This window comes from Chiloscyllium plagiosum, chromosome 30, assembly GCF_004010195.1.
Source record: "Chiloscyllium plagiosum isolate BGI_BamShark_2017 chromosome 30, ASM401019v2, whole genome shotgun sequence".
Classification (NCBI taxonomy): Eukaryota; Metazoa; Chordata; class Chondrichthyes; order Orectolobiformes; family Hemiscylliidae; genus Chiloscyllium; species Chiloscyllium plagiosum.
Window position 1 is genome coordinate 27,923,851 of NC_057739.1, and position 20,847 is coordinate 27,944,697.

General features: G+C 39.3%; 1 protein-coding gene across 3 annotated transcripts in view; it reads right to left on the reverse strand.

Moving 5' to 3' along the window:
• Nucleotides 1–15,078, reverse strand: part of golga1 (golgin A1) — a 53,875-nt gene extending 38,797 nt beyond the window's left edge. For 2 of the 3 annotated variants that reach the window (XM_043720179.1, XM_043720176.1), the window contains exons 1-4: nt 14,865–15,078; nt 13,161–13,287; nt 12,725–13,047; nt 9,477–9,567 (exon numbers count right to left, since the gene is read on the reverse strand). In XM_043720179.1, coding sequence (XP_043576114.1) covers nt 9,477–9,567; nt 12,725–12,856 — 223 coding nt within the window. In that variant the 5' untranslated portion in view covers nt 12,857–13,047; nt 13,161–13,287; nt 14,865–15,078. The remainder of the gene's footprint in view (nt 1–9,476; nt 9,568–12,724; nt 13,048–13,160; nt 13,288–14,864) is intronic. The other variant, XM_043720178.1, reaches the window with a different exon arrangement.
• Between the last annotated feature and the right edge of the window lie 5,769 nt (nt 15,079–20,847).

A 20,847-nucleotide genomic window follows, 5' to 3' on the forward strand; every position in this document is an offset into this window, starting at 1 on the left:
CAGAAAATCATTATTGTTAAGGAGAACATGTGTTGATGACATTCCCTTAACATGTTAATGGCAAAAAGAAAAACCTACTCTACAAATAAAGTATAATAGCAAAAGTAATGTTGAATACATACTGTAGCATGTACAGATTAAACACTGGATTGAACTAAAGCATCTTTCTGAACACCTGGAAGAAACACTAACAGTAACGGACATGTAACAGTTTCAGTCTTTTCAACCAAGTTCGTGTCATATGAACTTATAAATTAGGTTTTTAGAAAACAATTTTAATTTGTTGTTCACTCACCAAATCCCACAAGCGATTTCTCAAAGCCTTGAACAGTTTAAAACCAACAAACAATATCTAACCAATCACATCACTGAATCTATTAGAGAAACATTGAATTCAATTGTATTTGTAAGAATGGTATCTTCGTAAAGCCAAAAGTTTGAAACCTAATTCATTTGTTAAATTAAGTCAGATAGATTGAACATTAGCAGTTTTGCCTTAATATAATGTCAAACTTAATTACTATATTCCATGCACTCTGCACCATAACAAAAAAAAACAAGTATTACAGTGGGTTTGAATACATATAATTCAATTCAATTCATTCAATTTATCGAATTGATTAAGGTTTTTCATGCAATTCAGTAATTAAACATTGGTAGCTTCCTCATGCATGTCGAGATGAGGTTAAGGAATGACTTGAGAGTCTGCAAGACTATTCAGGGTTACAAAATAAATAATGATAAGATTGTTTGTATTAGTTGAGATGGTAACAATGTAACATAAATTTAACAACAGAATGTATACAAGGGGGTGTTGCCAAAATTTCCCACTGCAGGCTTTTTTCCTAATAGAAGGTTTACAAGATGACTTTTTTAGGACTGAATCTTAAGCACTGTAGCTTTAAATTTAGAATAACTGAAGCTGGTCAAGAGACCTGTACTGAAGTCCATGGGCTGCATGGTTTCAATACTGGAGATGAAAAGATGATTCAGATTGTTTTACTAAAAAGGTGCTGCTAAGATATTTATCATTTGAGACAATGGCAGTATTCAAAGTATAACATAAGTAGATCCTAAGTCTCCTAAAATGGTGTTGAAAGTTGCAGGAGTGTGAACACGTGTTATAAATTATCTATTTCCATCAAAGATGAAGAGGATTTGAAATCAAGGAATGGTAAAATTAACATTTCTACTTACAAAGTTAATGCATTCATGTGACCATGGACAAAGAGAGCAGAGGTAGTCATTTTGTGATCAGGTTTCCCTACAAATCTGGAATATCACACACTGACATGAGTTTTGTGTGGTCAGATGGAAAAGGTTGCTTACCTTTCCTAGCTACCACAGCTGATGCAGATGGGAAATGTTCTCTGCAGTCTTCGAAAGATTCTGAGAGGTTTGTTCTGGCATGGCCAGGACAAATAACAATCAGAACAGGCTTTACTACTGTTGTTAAATGAAAGAAACTTTCCAACAATTGAGGAAAGTGCTTGGAGACTAGATTATGACTTGTAATATGGGGATACTTGATCCCACAGAAAGCAAGGAGCAACTGTCGTCTTTTGCTGCAACAGCCTGTATTTCTTTGGAGAAGCGATAAACACAAAAAAGTGAAATGTCCCTCTCTGTTGTTTAAAGTACAAGTTACCCAGAAAAAGAAAATAATACTGTCAATTTTATTTGGAGTTACTAAATATTACAGCCCAGAAACAGGAAGTTTGTCGAAAATATTTTGCCCATCGTTTTCTCCATGTGAACCATCAAGCTAATCCCACTTTCCTTGCTGCCCATCTCTTAATATTTCTTTCAGTCACATACCCATAGATTGCTTTTAAAAAGAATTTATGCACTTGGATTCACTAATGGTTTTCAGTAGAGAATTCCACATTCTAATCATTGCCTCTACAGAAGTTTTTCTAATCTTGCCTCTATCTTGGATTATTTTAGAATTGTGCCCTGTTTATTGTCATCTTGACAATCAATGGAAAACAATCTAATGCTACATACTTCTTGATACATCAAGAAATACATCAATTCTTTCTTTTTTAATTTTAATCAGGTCATCATTTATTCTTCCCAGTGTTTCTTTCACTGCATCTCGCCATCTTATTTTGATTACCCTTTTTTCCCCCAAGTGTTTCAAGTGCTCATATTTAAAATAAAACTACTGAGTGGAGTTGACTAAAACACTATTTTCTGATTGTAGACAACTTATACTTTAAATTACAGAGTGGAACATTCTCCTTTTAGTGTATCGCAATCTCTACAGAATTGCAGCCCTGATGGCAAAATACAACAGCTGCTCCACTTTTCAATGGGTTCCCCAATCCCCATTTCACTGAGCAGTAAATTATAGTCTTCCTACACTTTCCTCACCCTACAAAGAGTTTCTTAAATCAGTCACCAGCAACAAGGCTTGTTCTGATCATTCTTCTGCCACCAGCGTTTCCATAAATAAAATCTCCCGAATCCTTAGAAAACCATAAGACATATCTTCCTTACTAGAGATTGCCTATATCCTTTTCCTCTGCTGATGACATAGACCTTTTGTCTTTGCCAATTTCAGAATAGGGAGATTACAATTAAAAGCAATAAAAATATATTACACCTACAAATGAAAATTGTGACATCAATTTTTTTTTAAAAAGTTATAAAACCGGGATCATGGTTGTCAGGAGTTAACCCATCATGCGTAACAAAAAAGTACAAAACCATATATGCAGCAATTCACTCAACAGCAAAGCTCCCAAATATAATGATAATCATCAAGGAGAGGTAATCTGCTCGGCTTCACCATGTTTCCAGGATGGAAGACTGTTGCATACTGAAGGATATTTTCGATCTGGTGAAGAAACCAGTAGTCACACAAACAATAGGTCTTGCTTGCAAGCAGCCTTGAAGCAAAAACTTTAGGAGACACAAGTTGATGAAAAGAGAAAATGTCAACACTACATGTGGGCCACCATTCACTACCATAATGATCAGTGGTACTACAACTTGACAACAGACATCAACACTGAAAATTATAAAACACAACTACACCTGATAACGAATTCGTGTGTCAATTATTCCGATAACCATATTCTGTATGGTTTGAACTAGTCAAGTGCCAACGTTAGACTGCACTCTCTGTAATTTCTTTGTCTTTTTATATGTCCTTTATCATAGCAATAAACATAGAGGTTTACCACATATACCAGAACAGCTGCCTGTTAATCGGTTTCCATTTGTTGTTCAGCTCTAAATTTTTCTGCAGACTCCAAGGATCTATCACAATTGCAGTAAATAGTTTCCTTTTACAAATACCATTATTAAACTCCTAGGTTAACTGGGGACAATAACAAACAGGGAATATTTTTGGTTGTGAAAACAAAAATGTTTGATAAATTTGCTAAAGTATTTTGATGATATAACAAACAGAGTTGATAAAGGGGAACCAGTAGATGTTGTGTATTGGATTAATAGAAGACAATTGATAAGATGACATATAATACGTTACTGTACAAGCTAGGGGCTCACAATGTTGGGGATAATGTGTTGGCAATGAACTGAGACACGCACAAGACAGAGTCGAGACTAATGTCTTTTTTTGGGTTGGAAAGATGTAACTCGAAGAGTGCTACAAGCATTAGTACCAGGGCCCCAATTAACTAATATCTATATCAAATGCCTTAGAGGAGGGAATTTGAGGAATTTGTTGATGATGTAAAAACAGGTGGGAAAGTATGTTGTGATGAAGACTATAGGTAGGTTAATGAGCAGGTGAAAACTTAGCAGATGGCGTATAATGCAGGAAAGTGCAAGATCATGTCACTTTTGTAGGGAGAATCAAAAGGCAGATTAGCACTAAAATGGAGAGAAGCTTCAAAAAGGTGCAGCACGTGCAACAAACGATTAAGTAGTCACACAGAATTTTGGCCTTTATTGCTAACGGGCTGGAGTTTAAAAGTAGCTAAGACTTGTTACAATCACACAGGATGTTGGTGAGGCCAACAACTGTGTCAAGTTTTGGTCTCCATATTTAAGAAAGGATGTGTTAGCATAGCAGGCAGTTCAAGAGAAATTCATTAGGCTGATTCGTGGGATGAAGAAGTTGACATATCGAGAATGGCCACTCAGGTTAGGCCTTTATTCATTACATTTTAGAAAACATATAACATTCTGAGGGGACCTAACAGGTTGGATGTTGAGAGGATGTTTTCATTATTGAGGAAACTTCAAACTAGGGGACATAGATTCAGAATAGGGGTTATTTATTTAAAACTGATTTATGAAGGAATTCCTTCTGAGAGCGTAGTGAATGTCTGGAACACAAAGTATTCAAAGAGAAAGGAGATAATTTTTTTTGGAATAGCAAAGTGAGGGCTGAGGAGCTGGCACGAAAGACAAGTTGAGTTCTGAAACAGATTAGTCACGATCTTATAGAGCAGCAGGGCAGACTGGAGGGGCTGAATGGCCTATTTCTGCTTCTATTTCTTATGTTGACAGTATTTCCCTGCCCACCTCAATTACCCCATGAAGGGAGCTCGAGCCTTGCAATGCAATCTTACGTCACCTTTTCTCATCTAGCAACTTGTTTTTCTAGCTCAGCGCACTAGCACTGCACCAAACATTACTGTCCTAAACACTCTGTACCACAGTAACTCCTTAAATATAACAAACAAAGAAAAGTGAAATTTTCTTAAATTGAGGATAGAACACGGTAGAGATGATTTCATATATATTCTTATATATTTTAGCATTGGTCCTACCTCAATGGTTAAACCATTATTGCAGCAATCTTGTTGTGACAAGACAATCTTACCGAGTCAATACAGATCACTTTATCTCAGTTTCAATGAACAAAAATCTACTAGTTGCTTCAGTGTCAGGGTGTTAGGCCCAAAGGAAAAATACTCTCAACTCTTTATGGAGGCTTGATTTACAACCCAAAAAGCGGGAGTTTTATAAAGGTATAAAGCAGAAACTAATGTGGTCTTTCAAACTTCTTTGAATCTGCATATAGATTACATTTGCAAAATGGCAAGTTGAGGTGGTATACAAATTAAACTGTAGCATCCAACTTACAAGAAATTAGTGTGAAAAAGCCAGTAATGAAGAAACATATCAAACTAAATAGAAAGAAAAGTCAAACTATGTGCTGAAAACTCACCCCTGCATTCCCTAATGACAATCCAAACGTTGTTAATGCAAAAGTCCAAAGACATAAATACTCCAAAGTAGCAAATAAATAATCATTGGAAAGTTAATTTTATTATAGACACTTCATAAGGTAAAGTACTTTGATTAATATTGAGGCATCTCACTTTAAAGTTAACTTTCAAGTTAAGGTAATTTTATTTTCTGTGCAAAAAGATGTTACTACATTTCAGTAGGTTAAGAAAACGTCTCATTACAATTAGATAACATGATACATATTTTTCCTTCAATACATTGACAAGTTAAATTTGAAGATATTAATTCAAGATAAGCATTGCACTCATCCATCAGATGAACTATTAACAGTTCAGAGTTTTCTCAGCATGTTAACGGATTTCAGAGCAATGGAAAATACAATCCCCTCTTCAAACAGCACATTAACATTAAAAATGGATTGGACTAGATTGTATTAATAATGCAGTATTTAAAGCTGAAGTTTCCGGATAGCTTGACAATTTATTTATCCTTCATTGGTTTGTCAATAGCATTCCTGACTTCAAGCAATGCTCACTTAACAGAAAAATTCAATAAATTTATGATATGCATCCAAATATAAGATAGAAATAAGTAAACATTCGTATACAAGTCACAACTAATTACTGAAAAGGCTAATGGATCTTTAGCCCAAAATGGCCAGAATTCAAAGGGTGGAGGAGAAATTACATTTGAACACTCTAATGAGATCCAATCTGAAGCACTGTACTCAATTCTGGACACTGCCTTAGAATTAAAGCTGGCATACTCTGGAGTAACATACTCTTCACACAAAGACTACTGGAAATTTAGAACTTGCTATCTGAAAAAGCTGAGGTAAAAACAATGACTGCAGATGCTAGAAACCAGATTCTGGATTAGTGGTGCTGGAAGAGCACAGCAGTTCAGGCAGCATCCAAGGAGAAAAAGCTGTTGAGGCAATGCCAAAACTCAAGATTTGGTGTTACTGAGCCAAGGAAGCTAGAACAAATTAAAAGTTTTATCAAACATAATCCAAATATTGGGACAAGTTGAACAGACTGACTGAATTATTTCTGTTTATACATTGTTATTGCTCCATGCAAAATCCTGACAGGATGGTACAATCTTAAAATTATTTGTTAACTCTTTACTTTCATTCTGAGCATAGGTTCCAATCTCTCTCTCAAATTTAACCTCTCCCTCTACAGTCACTGGTCATTGCTGCAATGAACTGTAAATAGTTTCTTAGTTATTTTCAATCATGGAAAGACACCCATATTCAAATACAAGGATAATCAAGTACAGTTCACAGGGAGAATATTTAACGATTCATCCATATCTTTGTTAACTGAAACTCAGCTATTCCACTATTCTCTTGGCTAGTCTCCCATTTTGTACTCAAACTTCAACTCTTTCAAGACACTGCTGCTTGTATCCAAACCATTCACATGTCACCTTTGTAACTTGACTCCTGATCTGGCATAACCTAAAATTTAAAATTTTCATTTTTCTAGCTCTAAATCGTGAAAACTTTGCACTCCTCAAATTGTGACCACTTGTATATTTCCAATTCCCATCTGGCGATCATGCTTTCAGTAGTTTGCATCCCTGGTTACAGAATTCCATAAATAAACCCATCTGTCTTTTCTTCTCAATTTAAGGCGGTCCCTAAAATCAACTTTATCAAAAGCTCAGGTCATCTATTTAAATGTTTAGATTAGAGTGGTGCTAGAAAAGCACAGCAGATCAGGCAGCATCCAAGGAGCAGAAAAATTGTCGTTTCGCGCAAAAGTCCTTCATCAAAAAGGGCTTTTGCCTGAAATGTCAATTTTCCTGCTCCTCGGATGCTGCATGACATGCTATGCTTTTCCAGCACCACTCTAATCTAAACTCTGGTTTCCAGCATCTGCAGTCCTCACTTTTGCCCATCTATTTAAATGGGAGACAGTGAGGTCTGCAGTTGCTGGAGATCAGAGTTGAGAGTGTGTTGTTGGAAAAGCACAGCAGGTCAGGCGGCATCTCATTCCTGATGAAGGGTTCCTGCTGCTCGGATACTGCCTGACCTGTTGTGCTTTTCCAGCAACACACTCTCAACACTCATCTATTTAAATACCTCCTTGTGATTTGGGATCAAACTTTTAATACTCCTGTTGTTTCCTCGGTCATCTTAAAAGGTGTTCATTGAAGTTTCTTATGAAAGAGTCACATCGAATGATTACAAGTTACTGGCTAACATGCCATAGTCTTGATAGGAAATCTACTTTTGCAAGTCATAAGATCTCACAAAACAATTGTCACATAAGTATGCTTTATTTAAATAAGGATAATTGTCAAAATTATCATCCTTTATCAATTGCTAAAAACTGGTCTTTTTCCATACTTGTAAGAGGAGCTTAATAATTACCTCACTGCTTTGTTGCAAATTATTTATTAGGCTTTCTTTCTCATAAACAGCAATGCAAGATAATTACAATTTCCACTAATTTTCGTCGAATAAGTATTTTCATCTGCATAGCCTACAACTCCAGCCATCAGAAGGGCTGTTAAATCAAATGCATTTATATTTTGCGTTCAAGTGCACAATGCTTACTGCAAGGCTCCATTCTGAAATGCCATTTTTAGGACAGTCACAAATCACTTGCAGAAAATAATGAGGCTTAGAGTCCTATTGCACGACACAGACCCAAGATGTACTAACATTTGATAGTATGGTGTACTCAGAGTCATACAGTCGTACAGCATGGAAACAGACCCTTCAGTCCAACCAATCCATGCCGAACATAATACCAAACTAAACTAGTCCCACCTGCCTGCTCCTGGCCTATATCCCTCCAAACTTTTCTTATTCATGTACTTATCCAAATGTCTTTTAAATGTTGTAATTGTTCCCACATCCTCCATTTCCACAGGAGTTCATGCCACACGCGAATCAACCTCTGTAAGAAATTCGCCCCTTATGTCTTTAAATCTCTCTCCTCTCACCTTAAAAATGTGCCAAGTCTTGAAATCCCACGCCCGAGGGAAAATTTAACTACTATTAGCTCTGTCTATATATTATTGTATAAACTTCAATAAGATCACCTTTCAATCTCCTACGCTCCAATGAGAAAGGTCCCAGCCTATCGAGCCTTTCTTTATAACTCAAACCTTCCACACCTGGCAACACCCTGGTAAATTTCTTCTGAACCCTCTCCAGCTTAATAATGTAATTCCTATAACTGGGCGACCAGAACTGAACACAGCATTCCAGAAGAGGACTCATCAATGTCTTGTACAACTTCAACATGACTTCCCAATCCTATACTTAAAGGACTGAGCAATGAAGGCAAGTGTGCCAACTGCCTTTTTAACCTTTATTTGTTGCAAATGTCAAAGAGTTATATACCTGCATCCCTAAGTACCTCTGTTCTACAACATTACACATGGCCCTATCATTATTTAACATCAATGCATAGTCAATGCAGTATTCAAGGGATAGATTATACATTAATGGCAGGCTCCCCACACCCAGTGTAAATATCAGGAGCAAGCATACTGCCACCTAGCAAGCTTACCCTGCTTTTTTTTTCTGGTGATAGACCTCTTAATTAGTATGAGAAACTGCTATCCATCTGCAAGAGGAAGCCCATCTGGTAGAAATGCAACCCAGAGGCTGGCACTGCCAGAAGGCAGTTCTGCAGGTGGACCTGAACATCCGGGTAAATCTAGGATCTTTCTGGAGCCAAGCTGACAGAACCATGTGAGGGTGAGGGGCATATTGGACATAGTAGACAGTCATGTGTAAAATGGTTGGGAGAAACAAAACTTTTGGGAAGAGACTCCTAAATCACTGCATGCCATCCAAAAATGCCGTTTGGATTAAAACTGAACAACACACACAGAGCATCAGCCTCTCCTGTCACGCAAGTGGAGGCATGATAAGTCTAATTGGACATTATTTGCCCACTCATTGGCCTCAATTTTGCCATGGTCAGGTGACTCACACAACACCTCCCCAGCATTTTATTTTGTGTGTCCACCCACTTGTATTCTCAGCCACAGATGGCCTGTGAAATTCAACACAATGATGTTAACGAGAACCAAACTGAGTCACTAATCTAAACAAAACAGATTAAAGATTAAGCTTTTGACCATAGTTTGAATATATGAATATTTAAAAGACAAAACATTATTTCAAAATTTTCTATACAGATATACTGTACTTTTTTCATCTCTTTTTGGTAAATTACCAAGACACTTTAAGCTGAAACAAATGAACCCAGAATATAACATAAATGCTGCCTGCAATATGCAAACTGAAATTTGTTTCTCAAAGCAGGTACCTGACAGTTTTACTTCCAGCTTCCGAACATGGTCATTTCGCCGTAGCAGCTGAGACAACAGATCCTCTCGCGTACAGCTACTGTCCGAGGCCTTGGAAAAGGGGAGAAAAAGACTTAATTTTTTAATAAGTAAATGACTACAGCTTATATGGTTCATATTTCTCCTACTTAAACTAAATGCTACTATGTCTTGCAGATAGCCTTAAGTTACCTTAACCAAACCAGAAGTTTGTTCACTCCCTATGGAGTGATCTAAAACCTAAAATGCTTTCTCTAAACCCTTTTGAGTTCTATTACATTTTTAAAAATACAATGACTATAAGATACAACATGTGTTACTTCACATTAATTTACCAAAACGTCAACATTACTTACTTATTTGGACTTTAGTATGCCAAACACATCACAACATACGGTTTGCCATGCAGCAATTGATGGTTCCACTGTTGATGGAGTCAGCCACTGAATTCAGAATGTTTCCTGAATCACCTCACTGACTAATTAAGCATTATCACAGTTGTATTGTATTGTATTGTTAATTTAAAACCTCTCAAGCTCACACATTGCCAATTATTACAATTAGGGAGTAAAGTCTCGAGTCAAAACCCACAAATATTTTCTACGTGAACCATCAATAATGCTCAACAAATCAAGGTACAATCTCCTACTATTTTCATAGTGAAAACAGACAGCTATCTTAAGGATCACTGACATTTCCAAAAGTACTGGCTGACTTGTTTTCATATCTGGACCTACAGACATAGAGATAAAGAAAAGCACAATCAAATTAAACTATACACTTACATACAATAGTGGGATATGCCTCACATTTGAAGCTGCACAACAAGTGTTGTCCAATATGCTTGCAACTCACCACACGACAAGGAAGCCACGGAGAGGTGGTTAAATCTACGTTCCTCATTTTTGAGCTACACCATATTCACTGAAAAATCCTGAATTCAACAGTGGGACCATCAATTGCTGGTATGAGAATGAGTGTCGCTTTCTAAATCATTTATATATCATCTAACCATAATTCAGCAAGAAAGAATCAACCACACTTCTGTCAGACAGGAGTAATATATAGATTAGACAGAGACTTCGAAACTTAACTGAAGAAAAGTAATACAACTTAGCTTGTTCAAAACAGTCTTGGTGCCTCTAAATGATGGTACATTAGACCAGTAGGACCACTCAAATGCTACAAAAGCAGGGCCAGACTCAGTCCAATAAGCTCTTGAAATTTCTTTGGGTAACTCACTGTTTACTAGATGATATCTGAAGAACTTGCTTTTGTTTAGCTGGTGTTTTTTGCGTGAACACTACTACATGGCTTCCAATCATGATTGAAATGTGAATTTTTTCAAGGTGGAGCAATGTAACAACAGCCAAATATCTTCAGTCATTTTCAAAATAGATCTGTTAAAATGAGTGACTGAAAGACATAGGGTGCTTTGGTGTGATAAGAGGAGAAAATATATACTTATTGATACTTTCAGTTTTGTACTGAATTACTGTCATGTTGATTGCAACCATAACCTCTATTTTATATTTCAAATAAACTTCTCTATATTTGGTTTAAAAAGAGCAAATTCAATAAAGATTGAATGAATGTTAGTTTCTAATTTTCTCACAAGCGTTTTTTGTAAAAATAATGTAAGATGGGCACCAATAAATTCAACAGAAAATTCAGAAACAATTTATTTTACCAGGGAGAATGGTGACAATGTGGAATTCACGCACACAGTTGAGGCGAATAGCCAGATGCACTTAAAAGGATGCTAGATAAACACACAAGGGAAGAAAATAACGGAATGAAATGTTGATGAGGTACGTGGGGCCTCGTGTACAGCAGAAAAACTGACATGGGCATGTTGTACCAAATGCCTCATAGTGTCCACCTTTGCCCTGTATAGGACAATGTTGGAGAGATTACCTGGGGAATGTGGGGGTTTAGGGTAAACTCCTGTGTGGAACTCCAGGAAAATTGTGGGGAGAGAGGGGGAGGAGGTGGGAGGTCAGTCATTTAGAGACAGTGTTCGACAAGGTTCTTCATGGTAGACTGGTCAGTAAGGTTTGATCACATGGAATACAGGGAGAACGAACCATTTGGATACAGAACTGGCTCAAAGGCAGTGGTGGAGAGTTGCTTTTCAGACAGACTGTCTGTGACCAGTTACAGTTAGAGACATAGAGCTGCATTACTGGATCCAATGATCAATGCTGGATCTACTGCTTTTTGTCATTTATATAAATGATTTGGATGTGAACATAGGAGGTATGGTTAGTAAGTTTGCAGATGACACCAAAGTTGGAGGTGTAGTGGACAGCAAAGGTTACATCAGAGTACAACAGGATCTTGATCAGATGGGCCAATGGGCTGAGGATTGGCAGATAGAGTGCAATTTAGATAAATGTGAGATGCTGCATTTCGGAAAGGCAAATCAGGGCAGGACTTATACACTTAATGTTAAGGTCCTGGGTAGTGTTGCTGAAAAAAAGAGATCTGGAGTGCAGGTTCATTGTCCCTTGAAAGTGGAGTCACAGGTAGACAGTGACAGTGGTATGCTTGCATTTATTGGCAGTGCATTGAGAATGCTAGTTAGAGCATTTTTGGAAGACTATGTGCAATTCTGATCTCCTTGCTCTAGGAAGGATGTTGTGAATCTTGAAAGGGGTCAAAAAAGATTTACAAGGATTTACAAGGGTTGGAGAGTTTGAAATACAGGGAGAGACTGAATAGGTTGGAGTTACTTTTCCTGGAGCATTGGAGGTCGAGGGGTGACCTTATTGAGGTTTATAAAATCATGAGGGGCATGAACAGGGTGAATAGACAAGGTATTTTCCCCGGGGTGGGTGAGTCCAAAATTAGAAGGCATAGGTTTAAGTGAAGAGGGAAAGATTTAAAAGTGAGCTAAGGGGCAACCTTTTTCACACAGAGGGTGGTGGATGACCCATCAGAGGAAGAGGTGGAGGCTGGTATAATTGCAACATTTAAAAGGCATCTGGATGGGTATAGAAATAGGAAGGGTTTAGAGGGATATGGGCAAAATGCTGGCAAATGGGACTAGATTCATTTCAGATATCTGGTCAACATGGACGAGTTGGATCCAGTAATACAGCTCTATGACTCTAACTGTAACTATTGATTCAGCCTAATGAAATTACAGTATATCCACAAAGCCCCTTCCAACATCTCAATTTTAGACATGCAAAATATATTGAATTATAGAAATCACCATACATACGATATCATCTCCAGAGTCAGCTCCTATTGATGTAATGGAGTCTCTGCTGACCGATCTTGGAATCCGTCCCATACCGGGACGTGAGGTGTTGCCTGCCTCTTCAGCAATCTTCTTTTTTAGTTTTGCAAACATGGTTCTACACTTATATCTTTGAAAGCAGCTCCAAACCACCAAGAGATTTAAGTTTATCTAAAGTCTCAAAGATGAACTTGGAAGAAAGAGAGCGGCTGTGCTTTAGAAAACAACGCACTCCGTTTGGCTCTTAGCTGCTCCTTAACGAAACTCACTTTTCTTGCTTACTGGAAAAACATCCATTGTATCACCTGTCAGGAAAAACAAAGTACACTAGATCAAGAAAATAACATTTCTACTGTTTCTCAAGTGCAACAACAAAATGACAGAAATAATATTGAAAAAAAAAACTTTGTTTCATTACTCTGCAAGAGCTTGGTTTTCATAACTGTGAAGTCCACTGAAATTCTTCTGTAAAACCACATCTCTTTACTTTCTGCCCCAAATGCTACTTTAGAAGACCTGGAAGCTGACATGAAAGCATGTAACCTCTAAGAAAGGGAAATGGGAAGAAAATTAAGTAAACATTTCAAAATTGTTCCATCTGACACCAGTTCAAAAACAAAAGCTGGTGCTGGGTGTTTGCATGTGAGCTCAGTGCCATTACTAACAGGAAAGTAGCATTTTGCCTTGCACTTACACTGGACAAGACTAGTTTAAGTTTAATGATACAATACCAGTTTTGTGCTATCTCTTTGATGTTGGAATGTCACATTCTATTTCCCCAAGGGCTGTTGCTAAATCCCATTCTCCAAGAATTCTGACAACATCATGTTTTGCCAGTGAGCAAGACTGTTTGGATGTGCTCTTTCACTTACCTTTCCTTAAGGGAACCATTTTGATCAGAATATTATTAAAATTTTCTTTAGTGAAAGAAAATATGACTCAGGAGGAAGCAAACAAATAGATTAGAGATAGTTTAGGTGAGTAAATTCCAAATGTATTAGTCAGGTTTTACAAAATTCTCAAGATTCAGGAATAGTGTCTTTGGGTGATCCATTATTTAAGGCATAGGAAGGAAAAGCTAACACCTTGCTAGGTAATTTATGGGAAATTTATTTGGATAAATTATGAAACAGACAGAATGAGTCTTTGAAATAAAACAGACATTGCTGGAGAAACCTAGCTGATCTGAGAGCATCTGAAGAAAGCAGAGTCTGGTGACATTTAATCAGAATGGTTCTGATTCTGTTCTAAAAATTATTGAACTCGAAATATTAACTCTATTTTTCCCATCAATGCTGCCAGACCTGCTGAGTTTTGTCAGCAATTTTTGGTTATGTTTCAAATCTCCAGCATCAGCAGTTCTTTGTTTTAGTTTAGAATGAGTTCTTGAATCAAATCAGAGCATAAACTAATTGAACGTTTGAGGAAGTCACCGGCAGCATGGACAGCAGTCACTTATTTGGACGTCCAGTGTTTGATCAGTCCCACACAAAACATAAGCTAAATCAGAAGACGCACGACTGGAGGAAAATCTTTCAATTCTTAACATAACTGGGAACACAAAACTGATGCTACTTTTATAAATGGGATTTTTGATCAGTCGCGAACTGAGTAATTTTTCTAACGTAATCACAAAACAAAATTGCAATGCATTATGCGCAGATTGTTTCAAGTTTCCCATCAGCTGAAAGTGTCATTTCCAGTTTCCAAACAGCAGAATCTGCCTCAGACAGCAGCTGACAGCTCCTTGAGTGACAGTTAACCGGACCACTCAGAAAGCGCGCCCACCCCTGTCGCGACTTTGTTGGACGAAAGCCAGAACAACCAACCAATCAGCAGCAGGTCAACAAGACGGGCCCAGCGGCAGGTTGTAGTTGATGAAAGGAGGACGAACGGCCTAGTGTCCGCCGATAGGGCCAACTTGGGTCAGCACTCATAAGCAATCAACCACCGCTCAGAGTTTCTGCTCGCCCGGATCTATTAAACGGCAGGTCACCTCTGAAAAGTTCGACACGAAACGCCCCATATAGTAGCAACCAAAAACTCCGGAAAGCGAAGATACGCGAACAGCCATTCAGGCTCCGTATACGTAGGCAGTTTCTCATGACGACCAAGTAGGTACCTGAGTGTGCGTTAGCAGCGAAGTTCTGTACGATGCCGCTCCATCCTGCTGTCGGTCTTTTCTCACCTCCACTCAGCCGATGTGGCCGCAACGTCATCAGGTTCCCAGGGGATTTCCTTTAGACCAATCAGATCGAACGTTAGATCGGCGACCGGCGGCGTTCTACCCGTTCGCCGATGTAATCGGACTTCTCATTGGCCGGTGGCCAAGCCTACCAAAACAATGCTGTCTGCTGTGAGGCTGGCCGCAGCGACGCCAACAACTGTATGGACGTGGTCAAGAGTCGACCAGGAGACTGTACTGCTCCAAGTGTCTCGGAGGACTCGAGTCGAACATCAACAGGCCCCAGACTTAATTTAACCATTAAATCTTCTTGTCATGACTATAAGGGAGTCGAGGAGTGTGGTGTTGACTGACCTGTTCTGCCTTTCCAAGTACCACACCTTTTGACTCCGATCTCCAGCATATGCAGACCTCACTTTCTCCAAGTTGATTACTACAAAGGACCTGAATGAAAAATTACAAGTTTTTTTAAGAAAGACACCACACGAAATAGAAAACTGAACTTGCACGTGAGATAAGACAAGAGAGGCTGCTACCCCATTCAGTGTGTTACGGGATGTGTGGACATGATGGGCTGAATGGCCTGCTTCCACACTCACAATTATATGATTGTCTTCTGCAAACTGGCATCAAAACAGTGATGTTGTAACATTTCATTGAGGTGTTTTCACAGCAATCAAATGGCAAAGTAAAGTTTTCCAATCTAATTCTCTTTCTTTCAACACTTCCCATAAATCTTTAACAAGTTATCCTGTTACATAGGCCTTTGGCTATGATCAGCTATGTGAGAAACAGAACTCACTCATAAATCGGCCTGAGACAAAGTCTTGGAAACAAGAACAATTTATTACAGCCTTACAAATATCGGACACTTCTGCAATCAAGCAGAAATACGCGTGAAAACAGAGCATGTTAGCTTTTTTATTCAGTTTACAAGTTGCAGAATCACACCTCCCTTTTCCCATCCTATCATAAGCCAATTACCTCACTTGTGTTTTTTCTCTCTAGTTATTTTCTTATCTGGTCATCCTGCTGTCCTTGTATGTTTGCATTCTTTGTTCCTTGTTTGTTACAGCTTGTTTTTTTATCCAGTTTCTCTTATCATACTATAAGCTTTATTGTGAAATGCCCCTGCTGCTTCTTTTTGTGGTCAACTACTTACATTTTATATTTGTGTTGTTCGTCCCGCAAACTCTAGAAGCATTCTTTGACTTTCTCTTTGTTGCATATCACCTGCTGATTGTAAAAGCATCTGATTATTTATTTGGGTTCCGTCCCCAAGAGATGTCATCAGTCGGCTCATTACCCATTTTAGGACATTGAACCCTACCACCAGACCCACTAATATCAATAATCCATAGATAGCCAGATTGACTAACCACCTTCCCCAATTAGTGCACAGGTACCACCTTTCTCTGCCAGAATATAATCTAGAGCCATCCTGTTCTGAAGAGTCGTTAGCCTAGTGGCAATCATTTCGGTTGTTATGGCTGCTACTTGGGATTGGATTTCGGCCAATGCAGCGGCAGTATTGTTGGCCAACTCTTCCAATTTTTGTATTTCTACTCCTGCTCAAGCGGTCCCATACATAGATATCAAAGTCCAGAGGAGGCGATCTCCTTCGGTTACTTTCCGGGATACTCGCCTTCCTCCCTGTTTATTCCGAAGTATTTTTGGGGCTCTCTTTAACAGCCTCATGTGGGGAATTATATAGGCAAGGTAGCAGCAGCCACTCCACCTTTCTGGTTTTGAGGTAGTGTCTGAACTGGATGGTCCCAGCACCCATTTCCGTTACATCCGCCACTCCAAACGTACTTCTCGCCGGGGATAAATGGGTAGGCCTTTAAGCCACCCACCCAATATGTCCCATTCAATACTTGAGGAATGGTTGTGGGAGTATCTTGGCTGGTGTAGACACAAGATGATTTTCCTAATCGGAAGGGTGCGGTATTATTCTGATACAGAAACAAGTGGTATTTACTGCTCCTTTCGGTGGGGAAACTCTAAGGCCATCAATAGCACCCAGAGTTTTCGGGGCTGGTCGAGGGAACCATCCCGCAAAGTTATAATTACCCGTGTCAGATCTTCATTTTGTATTGTTTGAATCCGAGTCAAATTGTTGTACATCGTACACTTCTCTTTTGGTAAGTGGTATTACCGTGAGAGGAATTCCGGATTCCCCATGGTGTGGGGAATGGTCTCCGCACATACCCAACAGTCGGTATGCCCTTTTAGTTTAGCATAATTCTGACATAAAGTGGTAAAATTATTTTTCCAAACCCCCTTGGCAGCTAGCGCCAATATTATTGTGACAATATAAAGCTGACCACTCATTTCAGCTCACAACCCTATCTGTCTATTCCCTAACCCTTTGTATACCAGGGAGAAGTGAGTCCATGCAACACTTACAATTGTTTTGGGATACAGTTTTTTTTAACGAATACTTAATAGTCTCTTATCTCAGTCCAATCTTTTTGCTCAGCTTGATTTTCACAAGGTTGTCTGTAGGACGTGCTTGCCACTCTGCCGGAGGGGAAGGAGCGTCCACTGGGCCCTTAACACGAGTGTGATGACTCCACCCTTTTTCAGCAGTTCAGACAGCTGTTTCAGTAGTCAGGAGGGTGAGGAATGATCCCTCCCTGCTTGGGTGCAGTTTGGTATCTTTCCAGGTCTTTATCAGGACTCAAGCACCCGGTTGTATTCGATGTACGGCGAACTCAAGTGGAGGTGTCTAGGTCAACACACCCTTCTTCCTAAGGACAGACAAAGAAGAACCGAGTGCCACAATATAGTTCTTTAAAAACTTATCATTGAACTCTACAGTTGGCAATTCCCCTTTTCCACTCAAGAAAGGTAATCCAAACATCATCTCAGAAGGAGAGAGGCCTATATCACACCTAGGCGCAGTCCTAATGCGTAGCAACGCGATAGGTAAACATTTTGTCCATGGTAATCGAGTCTCTAGGACTAGCTTAGACAATTTTTTCTTTAAGGTTTGATTCATTCGTTCCACCCGTCCAGAGGAAGGCGGGTGCCAAGGAGTGTGGAATTCCCAAGAGATTTCTAATCCCGCCATTACTTCTTGTAGGATCTTAGAGGTAAAATGGCTACCTTGATCTGAATCTATACTTTCCACCACTCCATATCGAGGAATTATATGTTCTAAAAGAATTTTCACTACTCCCTTCGAGGTAGCTGAGGACATTGGAAATGCCTCCAGTTAGGTGATCCATTAGGACTAATAAGTACTTTTTGTTTCCCTACTTGGGGTAATTCTGTGTAATCTACCTGTTTTCTTTGAAAAGTTCTTACCCCAGGGTTTCTTCCAACTCTTGGCCCCCCCCTCTCGTTACTTTCTTAATAATCTTTTGGCAAGTCGGGCATCCTGCGCATACCTGCTTGGCTAATGTGTATATCCCTTTACATCCGTACTTCCTTAACACTATGTCACACATAGCTTGGGAGCCCCAATGACTGCCTTGGTGCAAGGTGGTTAGGATGTTTCTCACGACTGGTTTACTTAATAACTCCCTTCCATCCGAGAGGATCCATCTTCCTTGGGTTGTCTTAGCCATCGTTACAGTTATTGCACTATCCTCCACCCCAATTTTTAAACCCAGCAATATAATCAAATCCCTACCTAATAGATTACTTCCAATGTCAGGAATATATAGTAATTGTCCTATCACTTCCTCATCATTTCCTCTAATTAGGGTTGGTTCAAAAATAGGCACCAAGAATTCTTCGCCTATTACTCCGGAAACCTTAAGATACTCCTTAGTCAATTTAATGGCGGTAGGTCTAAAACTTAGGGATGACCGTGCCGCTCCTGTGTCCACCAAAAATATTGCCTCCTCCCATTCAGGTCCCACCTTTAAATTTATCAAGGGTTCCTGGTGGGTCTCAGGAGGAAGGAACCCCTGACTCCCCTAATCTTCAGCTAAAGTCATGAGGGAAACAGCTTCCTTTTCTCGTGCTAATTCCGGGCATTCCCGTTTAAAATGCCCCACTTTCCCGCAATGGTAACACCCTGCCTATTGCCTCCTTTCCCGGGTGTCCGACCTTGGTCTTTCGTGTCCTCCCCTACCCTTCCTGTTATCCCCTGATCCCATTCTCCTTTTTGTTATTTCTTCTACAGCCGCCACCATCATTTTGGCTTTCTGTTTCTGCTTCTCGTCTTCGCTTTTTCACATACACTTTCTGTGCCTCACATAACAGTTCTTCCATCTGTCTTTCACTCCATCCATCTAATTTATGTAAATTTCTTTTGTATGTCCGGCCATGATTTAGTTACAAACTGGACCTTTAAGAGTCCCTGTGCTATCTGATTATCGGGATCCATTCCCGAATACTTCCTTGTGGCCTCCTTCAGCCTTTTAAGAAATGCAGAAGGGGTTTTATCCTTCTCTTGTCGCACTTCAAAGGCCTTAACAAAATTTTGTGATCTAGGTGCCCCCTCTTTAATTCCTAATATTACCATTTCTCATAGATCCCGCATTGACTCCCTATCTTCTCTGTCATTATTTTCCCAATGAGGGTCAACATTTTGGAGTTTCTGTTCTGCTGGGGCCCCTTCTTCCCCAACTGGGTGCTTCTTTTCCCATTCCTATAAAGCCGCTCTCCTAATCATACCTCGTTCTTCCCCTGAAAATAATGTTCTTAAAATTGCCATTAGTTCTCCCCAGGTATATAAATTAGGCCCTAGGAATTGCTCTAATTGTTCGGCTAGTCCAACCGGATCCTCTATTAAACTTTTCATTTCCTTTTTAAAGACCCTAACTTCACTGCTAGTTAAGGGAACGTTTACATATCCGATTGTACCTTTCCCAATCGGAACCTCTCGTAAGGGACATAATTTTACATTTTTCATTATCTCTGCCCCTCCTTTACGTGGGGTGGCTCGAGTGACTCTGGGCCCCCGAGGTTCTGCATCTTTTAGTTCAGAGTCCATTCCCCTTTCTGTGTCTGGACTCGGTTCTACTTTGGGAGCTGTAGGCTCATTCGGGGGAGTAGTATATGGGGGTGGCAAACACGTTAAGGGATCCCATTGTGGCTTTCCTTGTTCATTCTTTTTCCGTTCTTTCCCTGATTCCTCCGTATTCATGGGACATAAGTTTACTCCCGCGCTCCCTATCCAACAAGCCGCATAATCGGACTCTTTTTTGACTGTACGGTTCTTTTCGATTGACATATATATTAAGATCTTGACACAGCCAATCCTCATCGGACTCATATTTGGGCCAAAAAATACCAGGCGCCTTAATACTTTCTCTAGTCCAGACAAAACAACAATAGTTTATCATTGTAGCCTTATCTTTCTCCTGCGTCTGGGAGTTGTGTTCCCAATTACCCAACATTCTCCCCAAAGAACTGTCGGGTGGGATATATCCCCTTTAACGTTATTTACAGATCGATCGTTATACAGGCAACTCCCCGTGCCTCCCATTGTTGCTAATTTAATTAATCTTAACGAGGTCCAGTGTCACCCTCTTCCACACCCCCTTCAGGGTCTTGACTAGACACTTTACTCGTCCGATTAATCTGACCAATTATATGCTTTTTTTTTGAGACTTCAACTGTTCTCCATAAATCACTTTTATGTAAGGATAAAAGAGATTAGTTAGAAACTGATAGTAAGGCAGTCGTGACCTGTAAAAAGAACAGGTGTTAACATTTTATTTCATAATCTGTAAAATCCTTAAACTTAAAAGAAATCATGTTAAAATTTCCATAGTAAAAATCAGATTCAAAACAGTCCCGAATCTCAAGCTCCAGGGAACAAAGCACAAACATTCAATCACCAACAAACAAATGTGCATTCAAACCGAATCACAAAGGGTTAAACTTTCTACCATCTGTACAGCTCTTTCTCTCTCTCTCTCTCACACACACACACACACACACACACACACACACACAC